At 45.5% G+C, this 24534-nt stretch overlaps 1 protein-coding gene across 1 annotated transcript in view; it reads left to right on the top strand.

The window, feature by feature from the left end:
• ANKMY2 (ankyrin repeat and MYND domain containing 2) overlaps positions 1-24534 on the top strand; it is a 60971-nt gene that overhangs the window by 19377 nt on the left and 17060 nt on the right. Inside the window, exons 4-6 of the mRNA XM_088453101.1 lie at positions 3281-3379; positions 11707-11867; positions 16630-16844. Of these exons, the coding sequence (XP_088309227.1) occupies positions 3281-3379; positions 11707-11867; positions 16630-16844 (475 nt within the window). The remainder of the gene's footprint in view (positions 1-3280; positions 3380-11706; positions 11868-16629; positions 16845-24534) is intronic.

Below are 24534 nucleotides of genomic sequence, written 5' to 3'. Positions count from 1 at the left end.
CCACTCGCGAGCGGCTGTCCGCTCGCAAGTGGGTCGATGGTGTGCACTGCGCATGCGCACGACGCGACGAGCGAAGGACTTTCCTTCGCTCGTTGTGTCTGATCAAAGGGGGCGTGCTGTCGATGTTGATTGACAGCACGCCCCCTTTGGTGGGCGTGCCGGGGGCATGCCTCCCAGACGGGGGCGTTCCCAAGGGAACGCCTACCATCAGAAGCCGGCCCACTGACATCACTAGTGAAACTCAACCGCAGGCTCCGGGTCGCAGTGGCGATGGTCACGATGGTCAAGACCATCGCGGCCATCAACCTGCACGTATAGGCAGCTATACGAGCGTCCAGGAGGACGCTCCATAATTATGGAGGACGGCCCTCATTCAGAGCGTGCGCTCTGCTCAGAGCGTCCGGCTCTGAATGAGGGCCTAAGTGTGGTTTTGTTTAAAAAAAAAATAATGTTTGACTGTGTTTACCCTGTGGTCTATCAGACACACATGGCTGATCACAGAAAGCTGAGCTGGAGTAGGGGAAACTATTTATTTTAGTAAATCTGAAACAAGTATCCCTTTACAAGTATGGGAAATGCGATCTGCTTACTAAAAGAATGCAAATTTAAGGGCTTGGAGAAGGTTTTTAAGAAAACTGCTCTAAAAGCCCTTTGATACATTTAAAGTTGGATACACACTACACGATATTGTTAAAGATTTGGCCAATTCCAACGCATTGGAGCGACAAATCGCTAATATCGTGCAGTGTGTATGCACTACATCGTGTAGTGCGCGCTGCCATGGGGTCGTCAGCTGCATCACCTGATCTTTTGTACATGCAGTAAAATCGGGTGATCCCATGCAGCGCTGTGCCGCTGGGGCCGGCATATAAGGTCGGGCATCGGGTCACCCAGTGTGTACTGACCTCCCGATATGTCGGCCCATCAGCAGGGGGGTCGCCGGTCGGATCACTGGGTACACACGTCATTAAGTCTGTACCCAGCTTAAGTGATACTAATCTAATGTGAAAACAAGGTGATAGAGTGATGACAAAACATCGGGTCTCCCGGTGAGTGTGACGATCACTCACTTTCGCGGTGCAATAGCGTCTTCCGTGTCAGGTGATGCAGAATTAGGAATGGTGTTATCTGATCCAGCGGTTCTGATGGTGGGTACCCTAACCCACAGCCTAACCCTCCCTCCTACACCTAGCCGACATTATGAACATGTCAACATTCTGCAGATGTATAGTTCCTTGCCAAAATTTGGACATCATATTTGTTGACATTCTGATGTCGACATGGCTGTCATCATGGTGACTACATACCTCTCCTGCTTACTGTGACATTTGGGGAATAGGCCTAGAACTATATCCTAGCCTATATATCCCGTTCTAGATACCATTAAGCAGAAGAGATCCAATACCTATTGTCATGTTTTGTGTGAGTAAATGTTCTGCCCGATATAATTGTGTGTGTTACTTATGTTCACTTTTTCTGGTTACATTTATAAACTCGCCGTGAGCGGTCTCAAACAAAGACATCCCGCAAGCGCTCCATTATCTGGTTAGTCAGAGCACTTGGCCCTAAATGTCAGACCCAGAAGTTCAGCAGCAAAGCACAATAGCTAATAATTATGCGTGGGCTGGAAGCCGTCTTCTGTAGTTTTGTGGCTGCTTATTGCAAATGATTTATACTAGTCAAGGAATGCCTGATTGGAACCAGCTGAGATGATCCGCTCAGATCTACTTGTTACCATCTTACCTGGTCTTAGCTCTCATTAGTTTGACTACACCAAGCTGATAACTGACACAATTCTATAATGGAGAATAAATGTCTCAGCATTTATATATGCAAAGTCTTAGCGGCGCGCTGACAGCTGCAAACTTTGGTTCTTTGTTTGGACCCTAATCAGGGCAGCCCTACCCAAATTGGGACCGTTTGGAGGTACGCATTTTCTACAGATGCCCACATATGTGTCAGTACAAAAATATGTCTGAATACCGTCACTAAAAGAAACTAAGGGCCTGATTCAGTGGTCGACCCTAATGCCATTGTGACTGCGTCTTATTACTCTCTCTGCATTCAATTCGTTCTGCGGCCCCCGGCGGTAACCATCGGGATGCATTGCGCACTGCAGGGACTGAAAACATTGCCCTAGTCCCCCTGTACCCCATATTTCCTTCCGCAATGTTCAACCCCGTTATTATTATTATTATTATTATTTGCTGACTTTGGGCCTGATTCAGAGCCGGACGCTATTTGCGCTCGCTTGTTCAGAAAAAGGGGCCGGCTATTTAATTTGAGCGCTCGCTCTTTGCGGTCTGTTGACGCCTCTATGTCTGAGCGAGCGAACGAAACATGCGCTCGCTATTTTGTAAAGACGCCCCCTGGCCGCTCGCATCCTACGTCATCTCTGCTATTTATTAGATTAATCGAGTACATTGAAAGGCGTATGAACTGCTCGCAGCGCTTGTGGTTGGATTTTCCTACCGCAATCATGCGAACAGTTCAGGCTAAGAAACAACCAAGTGACGTGGTCGATGATGCTGCTTTGTTAATTATGCACACCCTTAAAACGCCCGTTTTGACCGTTTGGCACGCCTGCGCTCGGATCTCCACTCCCCGTTTTCAAGCACCTTCCCCTGTTACCACCCACAAACGCCTCATCCTGTCACTCAAATTAGCAGGCACTCGCTATTTTGCGAGTGCTCGATTTCCGACCGCAATGACTGGTTGGCGCATGGGGATATCCTCCTCTATGCGAACTGTGCCATCAAAGCCCACTAAACAAGTGACAGAAGCAACTTTCGGGAGTGTTGTGTGGGATTCTGGGAGGACCACCTGCTAATTTAGGAGTCTTGTGGACATTTTGGGGGAGAAGGCAAGCATCGCTGGGACAAAATAAATCTACCTCTTGTAATGTAGACCTCAGGATGCATGTTTACAGAAGCAAAGAGTAAGTGCCTAGCCGGCAGGCTCTAGTCTCTCTCTCTGTCTCTCTCTCTCTGTCTCTCTCTCTCTGTCTCTCTCCTTTTATCATCCATTTCCAAACATCCATCAATGTGTAATTTCAGGTAGGTAGCTGTCAGGCTGGTGATTCTTCCCGACCCCACTTATCTCTGGCACAATATAAAGCAAGCTCCAGCCATCTTCACCCTGAGCGTAATATGTTTTATACTGTTTCACAAATGGAGCCTAAAGTGAGACCATTAGCGGCGGCTACGTGCGCCGCAGCCGTGCACGGGACTCAGCAGTTATCGCCTCTCAGGGGGAGTAACATCTGTCTGTTGTGTCGCAGGCAAAAAAGAGATTGTGTGGATGATGCTGGAGACCGGCGCGGATACAGACGTGGTCAACTCTGTTGGAAGAACCGCAGCGCAAATGGCAGCTTTTGTAGGTAAAACCTTTTTTTTATTTCTACTAAAAAGTGTTATCAAGAGAGAACCTCACACTGTTCCTACACCTGGTTTATTACTTTACTGCAAAATAAAACTATGATGAACTAACTCTCCATCCAGGTACACCCTAAAGTCAGTGTCTACGTGTCATGGAGGCAGGGTGTAAAGTGCACGTGGGCCCAATGTTCCAGGCGGCCCTGCGCTGCACACTTTGCACCCACAACCGACCACTTTGCCTCTTGCGCGGCGCACAGGCTCCCCGTGCTTCTCCCACAGCACCATCTTTCTAGTGATGGCGCCTGACAGGAGCTTGCAGACTCTGGCTGTGTGTCAAAGACTTTCCTCTCTTCTGCGCATGCGCCATCTTTCCCAATTTATTACCGGAAAGAAGGTGACGCAGGAAAAGTTGGGGAGCTGGGGCACTGCGCGTATATATGCACAATCAAATTGTACATTATGTTTATCGCTTATTGTAGACAAATATTATGACTTTCTATTAGAATATAAGATCCCAGTGACCACAATTCCACTACTTTCAAAATGTATAAAAACAAAGCGAAATGTCGACGCAGAAGGGGGAGATGTATCAAACTTTCTAGAGTAGGGGGAATGGTTCCGGCGCTGTCTTTAGCCTATGGGTAATGGATTACTCTTATTAATTATTTCAATAGTGTCCTCCAAATTCCCAGAAATATGTGAATGACAAAAGTGCAATAATAGTGTCTAACGTACTAGTACTCTTGGTTTTACAAGAGAGTACACGCAAACTCGCCCTTTCTAAAAAGAATGGTTAGGCGTTGGACAAACTCCCTATGTCCTATGGTGGTTGCGGAAGCAATGTAGACGTCGTCTGGGCTGTCGCCTGTTGTTCTTAATAAATAAAGTGACAGGGTACTGCAGATTCGTGTATCCAATGATACTTTGGGTCTTCTATAATATACTAACCCCCAATAGGATGGAAGAGTGCTTTGGACATTAGTTTAAAAACCCGATGTCTGTTGGTATTATGAATAATGGGATCCTATAGTCCAAAGATCCTATGCCAATAAGATAGGTCGAATAAAACAATTTTAATGATATATGGCAATATACAATAAAATATCTTAAAAAAAAGTAAATAAAATAATGGATATAAGTAAAGGAAAGTATCGAATAAACATGAATAGGTAGATACCAGTAAGCCGTGGTAGCAATGCGTTTCACAGAGCCTACGTCTTCTTCCTCGGGTGGAGAATTTACCCTTAACAACCAACCAGATTCTAGTGATCATTTTTTATAGAATGTATTGGATTAATGATGGCTAAAATATGGTCTCTACGGGCAACTTCTCCACTTGTCCTCTTTATAAGGTTTGATACATCTCCCCCAAAGATTGATTGTGAAGGTTGAAGAGACTCTGGTCCTGAGGAATTGGGCTGAAATATCTCAAAATGTACCATTGGTATCAGGAGAAAAGAAAACCTACTGACATTGCTCCACGACAATGACCACAAGCAATGTTTCAGAACTCCTCCAGCCTTACTTGGAGGCTTTGTAGGTGGACACACTGTCCCACATCCCTAAATCAGGCCTAAGGGAGAGCCACACTTAACTAGTTGATTCCTCCTCTGACGTTCAATCCTGAGCATTATTAATCGCACCCAAAAACTCAACTGGCACATTCTCCGTGCCGCTAAATGTCTTGTAGAGTCCACTGGCAGAACCCAAAATCTCCTTAATTTTTGGTCATAATAAAGGGAATGTAGAATACTTACAAAATGGAACATGTTAGTAGCCTATTGATCAATTTCCACTGATTTATTTTTCTCTAAGAATCTCTGAGAAGGGCAATTACTTTTTATTCTGGTCCGCTTATTTATTTATTTATTAACAGTTTCTTATATAGCGCAGCATTTGCCGTTGCGCTTTACAATTGGAACATTAACAGAACAAAACTGGGTAATAACAAACAGATATATAGGTAGGAAGGCCCTGCTCGCAAGCTTAAAATCTATAGGGAAATAGGCATTGATACACAAGGATAGGTGCTATATATTGCATTTTGGTCCAGCCAGAATGCACAGTTTCTTGGTTGGCTGCATGATCCAGTCACACAGGAATATTGACCAAATGTCATGAGGATGTGTGAGATTGTGTGTGGACTGTAAAAGGGGATGTAATTAGATATGGAAGCTATGAAGGTTATGTGGGAGGTTCTGGAATCTGATAAGCTTGCCTGAAGAGGTGAGTTTTCAGGGAACGCTTGAAGGATTGGAGACTAGAGGAAAGTCTTATTGTGCGAGGTAGGTTATTCCATAGAGTGGGTGCAGCGCGAAGAAAGTCCTGTAACCGTGAATGGGAGCAAGTAATGCATGGGGATGAGAGACGCAGATCTTGTGCTGAGCGGAGAGGTCGGGTTGGGAGATATTTTGAGATGAGTGAAGAGATGTATGTTGGTGTGGTTTGGTTAATAGCCTTATGTGTAAGTGAAAGTATTTTGTATTGAATACTGTAGAAAACCGGCAACCAATGGAGGGACTGACAGAGCGGGGCAGCAGAAGAATAACGTTTCGCAAGGAAGATAAGCCTTGCAGCTGCATTCATAGTGGATTGTAATGGTGATAGCCTGTTTTTGGGAAGACCAGTAAGGAGGCTATTGCAATAGTCCATGCGGGAAATAATAAGTGCATGGATTCGAGTTTTTGCAGTGTCTTGTGTGAGATATGGTCGAATTTTGGATATGTTTTTTAAATGTATGTAACATGATTTTGAGACAGATTGAATATGGGGAACAAAGGACAGTTCAGAGTCAAGGATGACACAAAGGCAGCGAGCTTGTGGGGCGGGGTGGATGGTCAAGGTATCAACAGTGATAGAGAGATCAGGTTGGTAACTGTTATTGGCCGGTGGAAATATAATTAATTCTGTTTTAGAAATATTAAGTTTCAGGTGGCGAGATGACATCCAAGATGAAATGGCAGAAAGACATTCAGTTACACGGACCAATACAGATGGAGATAAATCTGGAGAGGATAGGTAGATTTGAGTGTCATCCGCATACAGATGGTACTGAAATCCAAAAGAGCGGATTAGTTTGCCAAGAGAGGTGGTATAGATTGAGAATAGTAAAGGACCTAAGACAGAGCCTTGCGGTACTCCAACTGATAGAGGTAGTGAAGAGGAGGCAGAATCAGAAAAACGAACAGTAAAAGAGCGATCAGATAGATAGGAAGAAAACCAAGAAATAGCTGTGTCCTTAAGACCTAGGGATTGCAGTGTTTGTTTGAGAAGAGAGTGGTCAACAGTGTCAAAAGCAGCAGAGAGATCTAGAAGAATTAGGAGTGAGTAATGGCCTTTAGCCTTGGCAGTGACAAGATCATTTACTACCTTAGTCAGTGCTGTCTCTGTGGAGTGTTGGGAACGAAAGCCGGACTGAAGTGGGTCCAATAAGTTGTGTGAGTTAAAGTGTGTGAGGCGGGTGTAGACAAGTCTCTCAAGTAGCTTGGAGGGGCATGGGAGCTGGGAGATAGGACGGTAATTTAAGAGAGTATTAGGGTCAGAATTTTGTTTTTTCAGAATGGGAGTAATCACTGCTTGCTTGAACAGTGATGGAAAGTTGCCAGTAGAGAGAGAGATTACAGATTTTAGTTAGTGTTGGAATAAGCACAGGAGACAGAGCTTTACTGATTTGTGAGGGTATAGGATCTAGAGGAGAGGTAATAGAGTAGGAGGATGAGAAGAGTGTCGATACTTCATCTTCGTTTGTGAGATCAAATGAAGAGAATGTGCCAGAGGGTTCAGGTAGGGAATTGAGCAGGTCACTAGCTGTGGAAGAGTCTACCATTTCATTTCGGATCTCATCAATCTTTGTCCCTAAAATAGGAAGCAAGATCTTGCACAGATAGTAGTAGGTGGTTTGGGTGATGGAGGGGTAAGAAGCAGTTGTATAGGGGTATTCAATATGGGAGCGAAAACACAGTTTTTGCGATGTTTTCGCACCTATGACGTCATTAACGCAGGTTTTGCTTTTACACTGTATTCAATTTCAAAGACTTTTCGCAGGTTCGAAAAGTCTTTGAAAAAAAACGGGGATAACTTTTCACCACTGAATGACCCCTTGAAACGATCTGTGTCAAAAAAAATAAATAAATATCAGGACACCCCAAAAAAAGCACTTTGAATTTGGGGGACAAAAAAAAAATGTTGGGGAACAAAGTTAAAAAATAGCGAACTTGACTCTGGGGGGGGTCCCCAAGTATGCCCAGGTGTTTTTTTTTCATTGCAGCTCGTTGCGCAAGTGGGTTTTTCACGATTTTTTCAAGTCTCTTTAGCAACTTTAAAATATGCTGACCCCCATTTTCAAGTACCCCAAATTTGCTGGGCATAGTTATTTTTCCCCCAAAAAAATTCTAAATGCTCTTCTGCACCACTTTCTTCAAAGTCGCATTTATGCACTTGCCACGGCTATTAGAAACCCCGACTTCCTTCAGGAGTTAAAAATGGGGGTACCCATAGTGATCCCACATGTCTAGACATCATTAGGAGGGTCCCTAGAATATTTCCTGCAAATTCACGTTTTTTTTAAACCTGTAAAAAAAAATTAAAAAAATTTAGAAAAAAAATGACATAAGGTCCCCCCCCAAAAGCCAAACCAGCCCCAGGCTTGCAGCCAGTGGTGGTTTCTAAAAATACGGGGAACAAAATGTGTAGGTTTCCACCGTATTTTAGAAACCAACACTAGGCTGCAGGGACTAGTGCTGATTTTAAATATAGGGGGCAAAGATGACGTGGAGTAAGAGTAAGCCTGTGGTGCTCGGGAGAGGGGGGGTCCTTTTTTGGGGGGTCCCCGACTCCCCGGAGATCACCGACTTGGGGTGTAATGCTTTGGACCTGGAGCCTCGGTGATTGGGTCTCCGGGCTGTGGCATTACACCCCGATCGGTTGGGTCTGGTGCTGGTCTTAAATGTAGGGGGTACCCCATGTCGTTTTTGCCCCCTATATTTAAAACCAGCACTAGTCCCTGCAGCCTGGTGTTGGTTTCTAAAATACGGTGGAACCCTACACATTTTGTTTCCCGTATTTTTAGAAACCACCACTGGCTGCAAGCCTGGGGCTGGTTTGACTTTTGGGGGGGACCTTATGTCATTTTTTTTGTAATTTTTTACAAATTTTTTGTACAGGTTAACTAAAACGGGAATTTTCGGGAAATATTCTAGGGACCCCCCTAAAGATGTCTAGACATGGGGGACCACTATGGGTACCCCCATTTTTAACTCCTGAAGGAAGTCGGGTTTCTAATAGCCGCGGCAGGAAAAAACACCTTGCAAAGCTATTTAAAAACCCGACTTTCTTTTGCAGGCAAAAACAGGGTTACCCATAGTGATCCCCCATGTCTGGACATCTTTAGGGGGGTCCCAGGCATATTTCCCGAAAATTCCCGTTTTTTTTCCTTTAAAAGGGGTCATTTTTTAAAAAACAGGGATAATTTTTCTAAGCACTATAGCAAGTGAAAAAAAATGCAGAATAGGTGTTTGGTTGTGTAGGCTTATAAAAAATAGCCTGTAGTTTTGGGAATGTCCCTTAAAAGGAAATGTTCAAAAAAAATGTCTTAAAAAAAAAAAAATGGAACACCCATAAAAAAAATTTGGGTTTTAAAAAAAAAAATGAGGTAAAAAAAACAACAAAGTAATGAAATTATATCTGGTGGGGTCCCCAAAAACGGGGGTACCCATAGTGATCCCCGAGGTCTGGACATCTTTAGGGGGCTCCTACAATTAATTCCTGAAAGTTCAAATTTTTTTTCGCCGATCCAAGTATCGCCGGGTCCCGTTTTCGACGATTTCAAATTGAATACGGGGATAAGCGGGAGCGCGCGCGATACTTTTTTGCTGGCAAAACCTCCGATGTGCGGCGAAAACCTCGCTGGCGAGGTTAACGTTTCATATTGAATACCCCCTCTTAATGTATTAAAAAGTCGCTTGGGGTTAGAAGCTTGAGCAGAGATTAGAGATTGGAAATATGTTTGTTTGGCAGTGTCCAGAGCAGTACGATAAGAGTTGTAGATAGTCTTATATGTGAGGAAGTCACTTGGAGTATGAGACTTTCGCCACTGACGTTCAACTTTACGCGAGAGTTTTTGTAGATGCCTTGTTAAGCTAGAATGCCACGGTTGACGTCTAACTCTACTACGTGGTGTGTGATGGGTAGCTGGAGCTACTTCATCGAGGGCTTTTTCTAGAATCTGGTTTAGGTGTGATGCAGCAGTCTCAGGAGAAGTGAATGTAGAAATTGGTGAAAGTTGTTGTTGTAGAGAGGTAGATAGTTGTTGAAAGTTAATGGCATTAATATTTCTACGGGGTTTAGGTTTGGTTGATTTCAATTATGTTGATGTAATGGAGGAGAGTGTGCAGGTGATAAGGTTCATATTGAACTTTATTGGTATATTATACCTTGTCTTTTTAAAAAAAAAAAAAAAAAAATTTTTAGAAAAGGAACAAAAATATAAAGATACTGCCAAATCTGGATACTAATTAAAATCAAGCATTATGGCCTAAATTAAGATTACTTTTGGTATTATTCATTCATTGTAATATGCACAAATATCACAGGGAAATCGGGATTCCAGTTTGACTGGTTAAATCTGAAACCAGCTAAAAAGGTGATAAACAGACTCCATATCTTGCCATAGATGCATAAATTCTGAGTGAATGTAATTGGGTCAGATTTTACAAAACTGACGATTGTTCTGCCGTTTTGCAGGATCCAAAACAGTCATTTTATTTTTTTTATATAGTTTTCTGAACCAACACAGTTTTTTTTTTTGCCTTTTGAAGAAAACCTTCAGTTCTATCCTGCAGGAAAATCTTTTAATATTATGATGATATTTGACACTAGATTAAATAAAGGATTATTTCTTTAGTGTCAAGGATATTGTACGTTGATGAATTTAATTAAAGAACATAAGAGACCTACAACCATTTATTTTCATTAAATCTATTTTTATCTTTCTATGAGCGCCTTCACTTTTTTGCAATTTAACTATTTTATTTTGCTTTAATATTTGGGACTTGAGGACAGTATAAGACTTTGAATCCAACAAATTAAAGATCGTTTTAAATATTTTTCAAGCATGCCCCAATCTTGGACTTACGCTGCTTCCCTACTACAACTATACAATAATAGAGGATAGTGTCCCCCTTCCACCAGTGCTCCCGTTGCCGGCACAGCCATAGGCTAAGTATAGCGAGACTGGGTGGGAGCAGACCCAGACCCATTATAAGACGGGTCAAACACTGCTAATAATACAATCATTAATCATAGATTAATGTTTTATTTATTATTATTATTATTATTGTTAAGAAATAATTATATATAACTAATTCATGGGAGGCCTGCATTACAGTACTCACTTTCTTTATTTGGAATACTTGCCATTGTTTCGGAGGTGCACCTCCCAATTGTGCAGTAACAATAGACATTTAGAATGAATGAGAAAAATGTGTTTTCTATTGTTTGCCACTAGTGAGTCTGCCCAAAGCGCAATGGATGAATGAAGAGGCTACAGACACTGGTTTTGTGCCCGATACTTATTCTGATGTTATAGGGTAAATTCACTGAAATAGTATTTTACCAGATTAAATTTATTATGCTGGGTACTGCAATTCACTGACATAAATCCTATTACTTGAAATGGGAAGTTTGCCTGAAATAGTCTGTTGAAATAGGGAAACATACTGCTACTGTTAGTTGACCGCTATAATGTGCACAACTGACCGTCCTTAGCGACATCGGTGCCAATTATTTCCATGATTACAGATGTTGCTAGGAACCAGTGGGCCCCTGTTTCAGAAGTGGACGCTGCGTCGATGGTCACCGCCGAGGGATGCAGAACGAATTTGGATGCGTAGAGCGCCAATTTCAGTGGGCGTTCCTGGTAGTAATGGGGGTTGGCGTGTTGTGGCCAGCGACTGCATCTTTTTTTAACAGTTGCGCTTGTGGCCATGTTCACACGGACATTCTGAGCAACCAGATCATCACTCTAATGTCTAGTGATACGACCGATGTGCGCTCAACGCTGCAACTTATTATGCAAAGCGGCAGATTTGATTCGCAGCCAGTGAGCTTCTCTGTATCTATCCCACCGGCTGCGGAATTAGCATAAAGACGTAGTCACGCTGTGTAAAGAGACGCAGTTGGGGCTGCATTCCCATTCGTCTCTGAATCGGGCCCAGTGTTTTCAATGATTTCAACAGGCGATTTCAGGCAAAAGTCCTGATTCAAAGAACAGGAGTTATTCTGGAGTCACGGCATGTCTTAGACTTTCTTTATAGTGCTTTTTGTGTTTTAGGCCAGCATGACTGCGTAACTGTGATAAACAACTTCTTTCCACGCGAAAAACTGGATTATTACACCAAACCGCAAGGACTAAGTAAAGAACCAAAGTTACCTGCTAAACTAGCCGGTCCTTTACACAAGATCATTACAACGACTAACCTCCATCCTGTAAAGGTACATCCCCACTTGCAACAAGTTATCGTGAACATGGCTCACTCTGCATTTACAGTACTATAATTTAGCAAGTTATAAAAGATGTAACTACTGTAGTTACAATATTTACCCAATAGTTTTGGCTGCTTTTAACCCATCCTCCAAACGCATGCAGAGTATTCTGCAATTTTAGTATGCTAATGCATCTCTTTCTCTGTAGTTTATGTCTCCTTTTTAAGAAATGCCAGTCGAAGGGCAGGAATAATCATTAGGAGTAAACCGCCATGGCATGCTTTTCGTCAATGCGCTATTGTTTTATTTTTGTTTGCCCTGTGATAGAACACCACTGTGCTTTGCTCTCTACAATTGCCCATTTAAGCATATTTTATAAGAAGATGTTTTGCTACACTTAACGTATGTTTTGCCGCTGAACCAGCTGCCGTCCGCCATATCTCTCCTCTGCAGGAGCCTCGGTCAGTAACGACACTCAGTTGAACAGTTTCCGAGCAGTAACTAGACAAAGAGACGATTGCAGATAAGCGCACAGGGCGGACAGTGGCTCAGCCGGTCTCTGTCGCCACATGAAAAGACATCTCACTGTAAAATCCTATTAAAAAAAATTTGATTGTTTTACAAAGCTAAAGGCTTATTTCACAGGGCTGCTGTGCCGTCTGCATCAGATAGGAGAGAATCTTTAGGTCTTGCTGAAGCAATCAAAAGTAAACATTTCTGACTGATATAAATACGTGACTGAAAAAGCACAGAACAAAAGCGAGACAGATCGCCAAGTGTCCAGTGAGTGTTGCTGGCTGGGGCACACATATAATATAAGTCGTCTGAAGGTGGCGGAAACAAAAAAAAAACACTTCAATGTCATTTTGATATGTGGTTTCTGGAACATTTGATGTGAGTCCTGTAATATGGCAATATAACCTCCTGCGACTAATATAGAGTTGCTATATTTAAAAAAAAAAAAAAAACAGGACACATTCGTCGGGATCCTGCTGGTGCAGTTAACCCGCACCACGCCCTACTACAGGTTGTATATAGAATTTGGTAGTGTTTGGACTTTTAAAGCGCATTTAAAGTTCACAATTTATCCTGACTTTATGCATTTTCATTAAAAAAAAAAAAAAAAAGTGTCTACTAAACCAATAAAGAAATATTTTTTAGAAAACTCACATCATGATGTCCATTGTTGGTTCCCAAACTGGGTGCCCACGAGTAAGTGTTCCAGGATCAAATCAAATTGTTTTATGGTTAATGTGATAGTCAAAACCAGTGCTGGTGGATGCCAATCATAACATTTACGAACAAACAGAAGCGCAGCCCTGTCCACCACCACATAAGTGGACCTAAGGATGACCGTACAAAGCAATTTACTTACTTTAATAATTTTTTGCAGAATTTTTTAAATGTGAAACTATTGGCCTATGGGGTGCCGTGCTGCTGATCTAGGGTGCCGTGATTCAAAAAAGTTTGGGATCCACTGAAGCAGATGATGTTCCCTTGTTTTCATTTTGGTTTAGAGAGCAGGAGACTCATTATCCACTTTTGCAGGTGTAAAAAAACAGGATTTTGGTACTTACCGTTAAATCCATTTCTCCGATTCCACAGGGGACATTGGAGCGTCATGACAGTGGGGTATAGATGGTGGGTTGAGTAGAGCCCTGGCACTTTAAGAATCTAAAAGTGTGACTGGCTCCTCCCCCCTCTATGCCCCATCAGCCCCAGTTTTTAAGAACTGCGCCCGAGAGGAGACGGAGAACAGACAGGACGATGGAGAAGGAGAACAGGACAAAGAACATTCAGTCCAACATACCAACTCACTGCAAGAACACAACAGGCTTCAGGAATATAACAGTCACACAACTAGAACAGACCAAAAACTGCAACAGAACTGAAGCAGAACAAGGAACGGGTAAGCAGGTAAGAAACACTTGGTGGGGAGTCCAGTGTCCCCTGTGGAATCGGAGAAGTGGATTTAACGGTAAGTACCAAAATCCTGTTTTCTCCTTCATCCACTAGGGGACACTGGAGCTTCATGACAGTGGGGTATAGATGGTGGGTTAAGTACAGCCCTGGCACTTTAAGAATCTAAAAGTGTGACTGGCTCCTCCCCCCTCTATGCCCCATCAGCCCCAGTTTTTAAGAACTGCGCCCGAGAGGAGACGGAGAACAGACAGGACGATGGAGAAGGAGAACAGGACAAAGAACATTCAGTCCAACATACCAACTCACTGCAAGAACACAACAGGCTTCAGGAATATAACAGTCACACAACTAGAACAGACCAAAAACTGCAACAGAACTGAAGCAGAACAAGGAACGGGTAAGCAGGTAAGAAACACTTGGTGGGGAGTCCAGTGTCCCCTGTGGAATCGGAGAAGTGGATTTAACGGTAAGTACCAAAATCCTGTTTTCTCCTTCATCCACTAGGGGACACTGGAGCTTCATGACAGTGGGGTATAGATGGTGGGTTAAGTACAGCCCTGGCACTTTAAGAATCTAAAAGTGTGACTGACTCCTCCCCCTCTATTCCCCATCAGTCCCAGTTTTAAGACCTGCGCCCGAGAGGAGACGGAGAACAGACAGGACGATAGAGAAGGAGAACAGGAATAAGAACACTCGGTCCGAACATACCAACTCACTGCAGGAACACAACACACTGCAGGAATATAACAGTTGCACAACTAGAACAGACCAAAGTGCAACAGAACTGAAGCAGAACAATGAACTGGTAAGAAGCACTGGGCAGGCGTCCAGTGTCCCCTGTGGAATCGGAGAAATGGATTTAACGGTAAGTACCCTCCTGGGGGGGAGAGTGCTGAACAATTTGCAACACGCTGCGACCAAAACTCGAAGCAGATGCTGCAAAAGTGTCAAACCTCTAGAAACGTACAAAAGTATGTACCGAACACCACGTAGCTGCTCTACCAAGCTGTGAAGCCGGGGCACCTCTACGTGCCGACCAAGAAGTACCCATGGAACGCGTAGAATGTGCAGAGATGGATAGAGGCGGAGGTCGAGCAGAAGCAACATATGCCTGACGAATGGTCAGACGAATCCACCTGGCCAAAGTCTGTTTAGATGCAGGCCAGCCACGCCGATTGACGTCATAATGGACGAACAGAGCCTCCGATATACGGAGTCCTTCAGTACGGGCCACATAAATTCGAAGTGCCCGTACAACATTCAGGGAGTGAGTAACCCCCAGAAGAGTCCAACAAGGCCGGTACCACAATCTGCTGATTCAGGTGAAAGGCCGAGACCACCTTGGGCAAAAAAGAAGGTCGGGTATGCAGTTTTGCAGGATCCTCGTGAAAAATTAAATAAGGGGAACGGCAGGACAAAGCTCCAAGTTACGACACTCGCCTAGCCGAAGCCAGGGCCAATAAAGGGACCATTTTCCAAGTTAAATATTTCAATCCACATCCTTCAAAGGCTCAAACGTGGACGACTGAAGGATAAGACTAGGTTTAGGTCCCAAGGAGCCGTGGGTGGCACAAAGGGGGGCTGAACTCTAAGCACCCCTTGAAAAAAGGTCTGTACCTCCGGAAGAAGAGCTAGGCGACGCTGGAAAAAAAATAGATCAGAAATCTTTTTTTTTTTTTTGTTTTTTTTTGTTTTTTTAATCCCTTTTATATTGCAGGGTAATACAGGTTGAGTCTGCCATTACCAAATATTCTGAAATACAGAATTTTTGGAGCACATCTGAGATGGTGACACTTTTTTGCTTTCTGATGGTTCAGTGTAAACAAACTTTTAAGGCACAATATTGTTACAAATATTGTATAAAATTACCTTCAGGCTGTGTGTATAAGCTGCATATGAAACGCAAATGCATTCTGTGCTTAGACCTGGATCCCAATCTCACGATATCTCATTAAGGTGTGCAAATATTCCAAAATACGGAAAAATCTGATAGCCAAAATATTTCTGGTCCCAAGCATTTTGGATAAAGGAGGTTCAACCTGTGTTTGTCAAATCAAGCTAAGTCAGAACGTAGATCAAGTAATAAAACAAACTAAAACAACGGGTCTGGCCAGGCCCGGCAGTCAGCAGATTCGGAGGCACCAAGACAGCCACCGGAAAAGACTATATATAATATACTTCTACAGTGCGCAGCCGGACGGAGAGGAGGGGGCACGGGCCCCCTCCTCTCTAGAAATGCCCCTGTTATACAGTATGTATTTTCTATAGTCTGTGTTGAATTGGGTTGTAATTGTACAATGACTGTGTGTGTCACAGCCTCAGCACTGCAGTCTATCTATGGCTACTCTATACCATCTATATTCTCACAACATCTAAATGCAGACTGTCCGCCCACCGTGAGAGACGGGAAGAAAGAAAAGGATGGATGCCGTTGACGTCCTAACATGCGGCTGGCCACTGGGGACCCCCTCCACCCAAGTCACCAGACCTTCTCTTCTGTTCTCCAGTGCCCACCCCCCTTGGTTTCCTCCAATGATCCCCCCTCTGCCCCCTTTGGCTTCTCTTCCGCCCTCCAGTGCCTGGCCCCGGCACCACTGTAAACCAGGACATTTTTGCGCCTGTACACAGTTGTCAGGACATTGGGACAGATGCACAAAAACTGGTGCGATCCCAGGAAAACCAGGACGTATAGCATCGCTATACTAATACCTCTTATTCCGCAACTGACTATTACACAGGCATTTCTCACTGACTTACTACACCTGACGTCTATTTCCTGGGTGTTTGATATTACACTACTGTTTGCTCTGTTATTTTCCTCTCCAATATATGAACATTCTTCCTCCAGGTCATTTTCCTGATAAAAGAGAACCCGCTTCTGATGGAGCCGGAGGCCCTGAAGAAATGCAGCACGGTCTTAGATCTGATCTGCGAGAAGTGCATGAAACAGAAAGACATGAATGAAGTTCTGGCCATTAAAATGCATTACTTCAGCTGTATATTCCAGAAATGCACCAGTTCTCTGCAGGAGCAGGAAAACAAGCTGGAGGCACTGATAAAAAGGTACTCACCATAATGCTGGACCTCAACCTATTCTAGTCACTTTGTCGTCTCACGCAAATATTATCGTTTATTTATATGACGCCACAAGTGCTCCACAGCGCCCTACAAAGTACACAAATAAAGGGAATAAGCCAGTGACTTAGAGTTCTGTATTGTATTGTACAAGGACATGGTTTATATACATTGCTGTATTAGCGATCATAACACCCAAATAAGCAACAGGGCAAAAGCAACCAAGTCTTAGGTGCCCTAGTGGAGAGTAAGGAGTAGATGTAAGGAGAAGCACAAGAGGGTAGAGGGCCCTGCTCGTGAGAGCTTACATTGTAAAGGGGAAGGGCACACAGACAGGCATGACACAGATGGGGTAGACAGGCAGGAAGGAGCATTTAGTAGAGGGTTAAGGTGACAGCTGGAAGACTTTGATAAAGTAGTGGGTCTTGATAGCCTGTTTGAAGGATTGTAGAGAGGCGGAGAGGTAGAGATGCGGGAGTAGGACACGCCTAGGACAACAGTCCGTAATGCTCCTTTCTACTTCAGGGTCCATAGGGTATCCACAGGATACCTTGGGGTATAGGCGATGGCGGCAGACATCCAGGCACCACAGAGTTAAATTTTCAGCCTCCCAGGATGCACTGGGGTCCCTCTCCTATACCCCGCCCCCGAGCCTCAGGCCACTCAGTTTTCGTAGGTGCCTAGCCGGACCAGTCGCACCGTACAGAGGGGGGTCTTTTTAAGGCCCCTGAATATTTCTTCGCAGCTGTGGCTGCACAACTAGAGTGCTCCAGCATAGGACAGTCAGTATTGACGTCCATGCTGTCACTCCTACACCCCGCCGGTACCGATCCGGGGATGCTGGTAGGTAGCTGGGGTCACAGCTAGCGGTGATCCCCGGCTACCTGGACTGTGGCCGGATGCATGGGGAACAAGGTAAGCGGCGGGGTCCCGCGGTGGGCACCCGCCGGTAACACAGTCCTGTTTGGTCCCCAGGCAGGGGGCTCCCTGGGGACCGGCTGCGCGTGGGGCCAGGTACTGATCCTGCGCCTTCCACTAGACCACCAGGGACAGCGGGCCGCAGCATGTGCGGTACAGCGCGGCGTCCCAGGGGTTAATAGCACGCCAGGGGAGAACGCCTTCCCTGTCTCACAGCCGGCGTCTCCCCCGCTGCACAGTGCCATTCCACAGCGGTCTGAGCGGGCTGTGTCAGCGCTCCTCTCCCGGGCCCTGCCTTCTCTCTGCTCCTCGGTGGCCATTTTCTCACTACATGTGCTGGGGATGGCAAACGCTGCTGGAAGCTGATACAGATGCCATTGCGGTCCGGGTCCCCCGCATACCTGTCCTTCAATTAAGGTCAGTGTATGCAGCACTGTTTCCTACCAGACTCTGGTCTGTGTAGTTGATCGCAGTGCTTGTAATGCAGGATGTTATCTGTGCATTATATGTGACTTAAATGCTAGCGCTGTTTGCCTGTACTTTCATTTCTGACTGTCAGTCTTTTCCTATCCCTGTTCTTCTGCTACAGCCCTTGCGGTGCGGTGTCGCAGGGTGTTTATTACCTCACAGTAAACGTGGTTTTTCTGTGTGGGAGGTCACATACGCTCCGTTCACACTCCTCATGTCGGAAAGTGAACGAGGATATCCTCTTCCAGCTATAATGTACTGATATCATGTGCAGTTAGCGGAGGGATATGTAGACGCTGAGGTTTAATGGAGGGCATGTTGTATTATATATCACGCCCCATTTCTGTCACTGTGCCTGCACAAAAAAAGGGGACCGCCCTATGCTGGCTAAGATGCTTACAGCCTTTGTGGGCAACGCCCCCTGCGTTTCCCCATAGGGGTTATCGCAGCCTGTGGTGGTCTCATCACATGCAGGGGTCCCTGGACAGTTGATGGTACCCCAGTGTATCCTGTTTTTCGCCCCCCCAGGTCTCGCAGGAGCCTGTGTGGGTGAATTTATTGTCCAAATGGTATAGCACCTGATGGACGTTTTACAGGGGGAGTCACCATATCGGCCTTCTAAACGGCCTTTCGGGTCTCAGACGGGTAAAGACATGACGTCTGATGACGGTGACATTATTGACTTTTTCAGACACGAGCCCCTTAATGCAAAGGAGGCGTAGTCTGGGTTTAAAGTCTATATACCTGGCCTTCTACGGGCAGTCCGTGCGGCTTTGGTTATTACATATCCCCCGTGGCTAAATCCAAATATGCCTTCTTTAAGGATAAGGGTGTTGCCACTGTAATTCCTCTATCTGGTCAGGTGGATCATTTAGAGGAGGCGTGGAAATTCCGGGTAAGCGGTTCCAGCCTCAAAAACGGTTGACCTATTGCATACCCCTTTTGCGGATAATTACATTTCCGAATGGGAGTTACCTTTACGGGTAGATTCTCATGTTCCACGCCAAGTGAGGAGTGCTACGTTGCCCATGCTCTCCAGGTCCTCTTTGAAGGAGGTTCCAGATTGCAAGGTGCAAATATATCTAAAATCCAATATTCCCTTGCTGGAGGGGCTTCCAGGCCGGCTATGGCCGTGTGCTGGGGGGCCAGAGCCATGGAACACTGAGTAGGTAACTGGATCTCTGCACACTGACTCTCCAGCAGAGCAGGTGGATAGTGGCAAATTCTCAGAGACTTTGCCACATTCATAATGAGACGGTCTTACATATAGCCTACTCCTTTCCAGAATCTCCTCGGCAGCAGTAGCGGCTTGCCGCTCCCTGTGGTTGCGCTCTTGGAAAGCGGACGCAGATTTCATTTGGAATGCTTTGCCTTTTACGGGACAAGTCCTGTTTGGCCCTCGTCTGGACGCAGTTGTGGCCCTGCAGGCAGCAGCTACGTTTGCGTGTCTGCCATCGGCTACAGTCCCATCAGGGTCTGGGACTTTGTCTTTTTGGCCCTGTGAGGCCAGGGTAAGTCTAAAATACAGCTTTCCAAGACAGTCAGTAGCCAGGAAATCTGCTCAGCCATAAGAACAGGCTTGGAGTACAAGACATCCTACTCCCAAGTTGGACTATAAGCCTTCAGCCTCACGGGACTGGCCTCCTCTCGGGAGCCCCCAGAGTTGGAGGCCGGCTTCTCCAGTTCGCCCAGTGCTGGTGTCTGACCACCACGGACACTGGGGTAAGAGAAGTATTTTCTTGAAGGTATGTCCTCTCTTCCCGGTAAAAGCCTCCCAGACAGTTTTTCGTTACAGGTCTTCTGTCAGTTCAGGACAAGGCACTGTAATTTTTGAGGGTGTTACACTCTATGCTCCAGGCAGGAGTTATAGTACCTATTCCGTTGCCCCAAAGGGGAACGAGGTATTACTCCATCCTCTTTCTGGTACAGACACCCAATGGGGCTTACCAGGATATTCTCAACCTCGAATCCTTCAACAAATTCTTAAGGGTTCCTCGGTTCGGGAGGGGGACCCTGCATTACATCATTCAATGGAGCCTGGGAATTTTGTGGTGTCGTTGGATATATTCAGGGTGACTACCTGAATATCCCTCTTTTCTTAGCACACCAGTGCTTTCCTCAGGTTTGCAGTGGTCGATAAGCGTTTCCAGTTTCTGGCATTGCCCCTTGGTCTGGCCTCCGCGCCTCACGGTTTACCAGGGTCATGGTAGTTATGGCAGCCCACCTGCGGATGCAGGGGGTCCGCTTGTTACCCTATCCGAGTGACCTCCTGTTGTTACCACGGTCTCCAGAGATACTTCAGCGCCATATGCAACGGACAATATCTGTGTTGCTACGTTAGGGCTGCCTGATAAACTGGAAATGGTCCTCTCTGATTCTTCACAGAGGATGCTCCATATCCCAACATCTGAGGATCTTTGTGATTAAGGAAAAGATCTCTGCATTACAGGCAAAGGTACGCAGTTACCTGCAGAGTCGCCGAGTGTCTATTCACTTGGCAATGTGGTTCCTGGGTTCCAGGATGTCGCTGTTCGACATGGTGGAGAGTACCCAGCTTCACTCTAAAGAACTTGATCCTCTCCGGATGGGATGGGTTGCCCCATAGGATAAAGTCAATAGGCTTTCCCCGGAGGTTTGTCTCTCTCTGGCCTGGTGGCTGCAGAAAGCTCACCTAAACAAGGGGCACCCCCTTTGGGATTGCGGACAGGGTCCTTCTGACGACGGACGCCAGTATCCGTGGCTGGGAAGCAGTGACGGGTCCACACTTGTTCCAGGGCAGGTGGACACCAGTAGTTTTTGCGCTTCCCATAAACATCTGAGAACTCTGAGCAGTATTCAAGGTTCTCCAGCATGCAGGACAGGTCCTCCACGGAAATACCGTGCAGGTACAGTCTGACAACGCCATCATGATGGCTTATGTAAGCCACCTAGGAGGTTCCCGAAGTCAGGCGACACTAACAGTGGTGTCCCGAATTCTGGCTTGGGTGGAAGGCTATATCCCTGCCGTCATCGGCAGTGTTCATTCAGGAATCCTCAGATGGAAAGCAGGCTTTCTCAGCCATCAAGACGTGCATTCAGGGAAATGTCCTCTTTATCAGGAGGTGTTCAATCTTCTGGTGAACAAGTGGAGCCTTTCAGAGATGAGACTCTTCTGATAGACGTAGGTAGGTCCAGTGGACCTTCCAAGTTGTGTACCTCGTCCCTCCGTTATCCCTTCTTCCTCCAGTAATAGCAAGAAGGAGGCACGCTCCTGCTGATAGCTCCAGCGTAGGCCAGATGGCACTATTACTCAGATCTTCGGAACCTCTCAGTTAACACTCCGAAGCTGTTGCCTCTACGCCCGGACCTGTTGTCTCAGGATCCTGGCTGATACCCAGACCTGGGTTGTCTGTCCTTGACAGTGTGGCGGTGGAGACTGCCCTCTTAAGGTCTAGGAGTTTTTCCAGCTCTATAGTTAACAGGGGCTCTGTCCATGCTAAGAGCTCGGAAGTTTTTATCTGCAAGAATTTACCATTAGGTATGGTATACTTTCTTTCAGGTGTCGCCCTAGAGGCTAGGCTCCTCGGGTATTCCGGATATCCAGAGGTTGGCTTTCCTACAGGTGGGCTTAGATAACTGTCTTCGCCTTGCTTACCTGAAGGTGCAGGTTTCTGCCCTGTTAGTATGGTTTCAGTGTAGGATTGCTACTCTTCCTGATGTCCGCACCTTTGTGCAGGGTGTACGTTACATTCAGCATCCCTTTGTTCCACCTGTGGCTCCTTGGGATTTGGCTGTGGTCCTTAGGGCTCTCTGAGGACCGCCATTTGATCCACTGGGCTCAGTGGATTTCAAATGGCTTACGGCTAGGACTGTATTCCTTCTGGCTCTTAATTTGGCCAGTAGGATCTCAGAATGGGAGGCTCTGTCATGTAGACCTCCCTTTTTCTCATCTTTCCTAGGAACAGGGCAGTGCTTGCCTTTACTTCCCCAGTCCTGTCTGCTGGTGAGGCCTATTTGGCTGTGGTACGGGCGCTAAGAATTTAAGTTGACCGTACCAGTCCATTTAGGAAATCAGACTCTCGGTTTTGTCCTTTCTGATTTCCATAAAAAGGGTTGGCCCTGCCACTACGCTAACTTTGGCAGGATGGATTCACAGGTCTTCCTGTTCCATCCTCTATTAAAGCTCTTCCACTAGGTCTGTGGGTCCTTTGTGGGCAGCTTGACGTGGCGCCTCAGCAGTGATTGGCAGCCACGTGGTCATCTGTCCATATTTTTGTAAGGTATTATGCTTTTGATACCTTCGCCTCTCAGGATGCTTCCTTTCGGCGGCGGATTCTCCTTACAGCACAGGAGCGTCCCCACCCTTAAAGGATACTGCTTTGGGACATCCCCAAGGTATCCTGTGGATACCCTATGGACCCTGAAGTAGAAAATATGAGATATGGTAAGAACTTACCCTTGTTATCTCTATTTCTACGAAGTCCATAGGGTTCCACAGGACTCCCGCCCTGTCGCACCTGTACTGCAGATGGGCTTTGATCTGGTCACCGGTTTCTCCGTTTCCTTCTGGTGAGAATGTGATTCTTGTGTGTTCCAGACTGTCTTCTCTCTCTTTTTTGCTCCTGCTCCGGCCTATGGCTTGTTACGAAACTGAGTGGCCTGAGGCTCGGGGGTGGGGTATAGGAGAGGGACCCCAGTGCATCCTGGGAGGCTGAAAATTTAACTCTGTGGTGCCTGGATGTCTGCCGCCATCGCCTATACCCCAAGGTATCCTGTGGAACCCTATGGACTTCGTAGAAATAGAGATAACAAGGGTAAGTTCTTACCATATCTCATATTTTCTAAATGTACAAAAGCACAACTTTTACATATAATAACATGAAATGATGGATGGTGTCTGTGTGGTTAGACAGAAGCTGGACTATCCTCTGCTCTTTTCTGCCCAGGTCACCTTTGCGCTGTTTTCAGGTTGGAATATAAAATTAAATGTAGATTGATTTATTTATTTTTTTTGGAGGGCAGTTTCAGCACCGGAGAGCCGGACAGCGGTTTTGCACAAACGGGTCCAATTTGCAGAGTCTAAATAAATACGTCCTAACAGACTTGATTTTCAATTGTTCGGGGACTTGGCTTGTCAGATTGAGGACTTGATAATGGTAAAATGGGGACTGGTTTTGATGTATCGGTGCATGGCCATTTTTTTTTTTCCTCAGTCATTTTTTAAAGTCTGTAGATCTTCCGATTGGGATGACCATAACTATTTTTAATGTTGACTGCTCATGGGTGGATAATTGAAATGTACAATTTAAACATGTTACGTAGAAGAAGCGTTTAACGCTTTCACGCCCTCTGTAATTGCGCGGACAGATTTGGGAATCATCCCTATAATGGGGATGCTAGAACTGCCTGTTTAATCCAGATTCTCCTGGTCAGTGACAGACACTACTGGTAGTGAGACTGGTAAAGATAAACCTCACACCTCATACCATTGCTACATGTTCTATACACGCATCATGCCCTGAGAAATGTAACTGCTTTCGCTATACTGCAGAGAACTGGCCAATAACAGGGAAGGAAGCAAGGAAAGGGTGTTCCTAGTTATTCTGTGTCCCTTTCTAATCTGCATATAGTGATGATATTTAACCCAGTATGCTACGGAATAAGAGCCCTATCACCACTGACAAACACAATATGAAATCAGATTAATTAGACTTATAAATTGGAACCTTATTCTTGGCACAGCCAATGCCATGCAAATAGCCAAAAATGGCTCTGGTCATTAATGTGCAAACCACCTCCAGTTATCAAGGGGTTAAAAAAAATAGTCAAACACATTTCCAACCCCCACCCCTCTCCCATCTTGTGCCGTGTTGATGAAAATAATGTTGGACGATTGGCGTAGTGCAGTGGTGTCAAACTCGGACCCTCCAGCTACTGTGGGACTACATATCCCAGCATGCCCTGCCACAGTTTTAGCATGCCCTAATAGCAAAAACTCTGGCAGTGCATTCTGGGATGTGTAGTTCCACTGCAGTTGAAGGGCCCGAGTTTGACACCACTGGCGTAGTGGTTAGCATTACTGCCTCACAGCACTGTGGTCTTGGGTTTCGATTCCCACTAAGGCCCTAACTGTGTGGAGTTTGTATGTTCTTTACGTTTTTGCATAGGTTTACTCCGGTTGGTTCGGTTTCCTCCCACACTCGAGAAACATACTGGTAGGGTAAGTGGGTTCTGACCAATTCTAATTTCAGAACAAGTACTTTCACAATATACACCAAACCTACAATTTAATGGACATTGTCCACCAATACTT

This window comes from Taudactylus pleione, unplaced genomic scaffold, assembly GCF_031769625.1.
Source record: "Taudactylus pleione unplaced genomic scaffold, aTauple2 ptg000571l, whole genome shotgun sequence".
Taxonomy (NCBI): Eukaryota; Metazoa; Chordata; class Amphibia; order Anura; family Myobatrachidae; genus Taudactylus; species Taudactylus pleione.
Note: the sequence above shows the minus strand (reverse complement) of the source record. Positions and strands in the feature narration are given on the sequence as shown.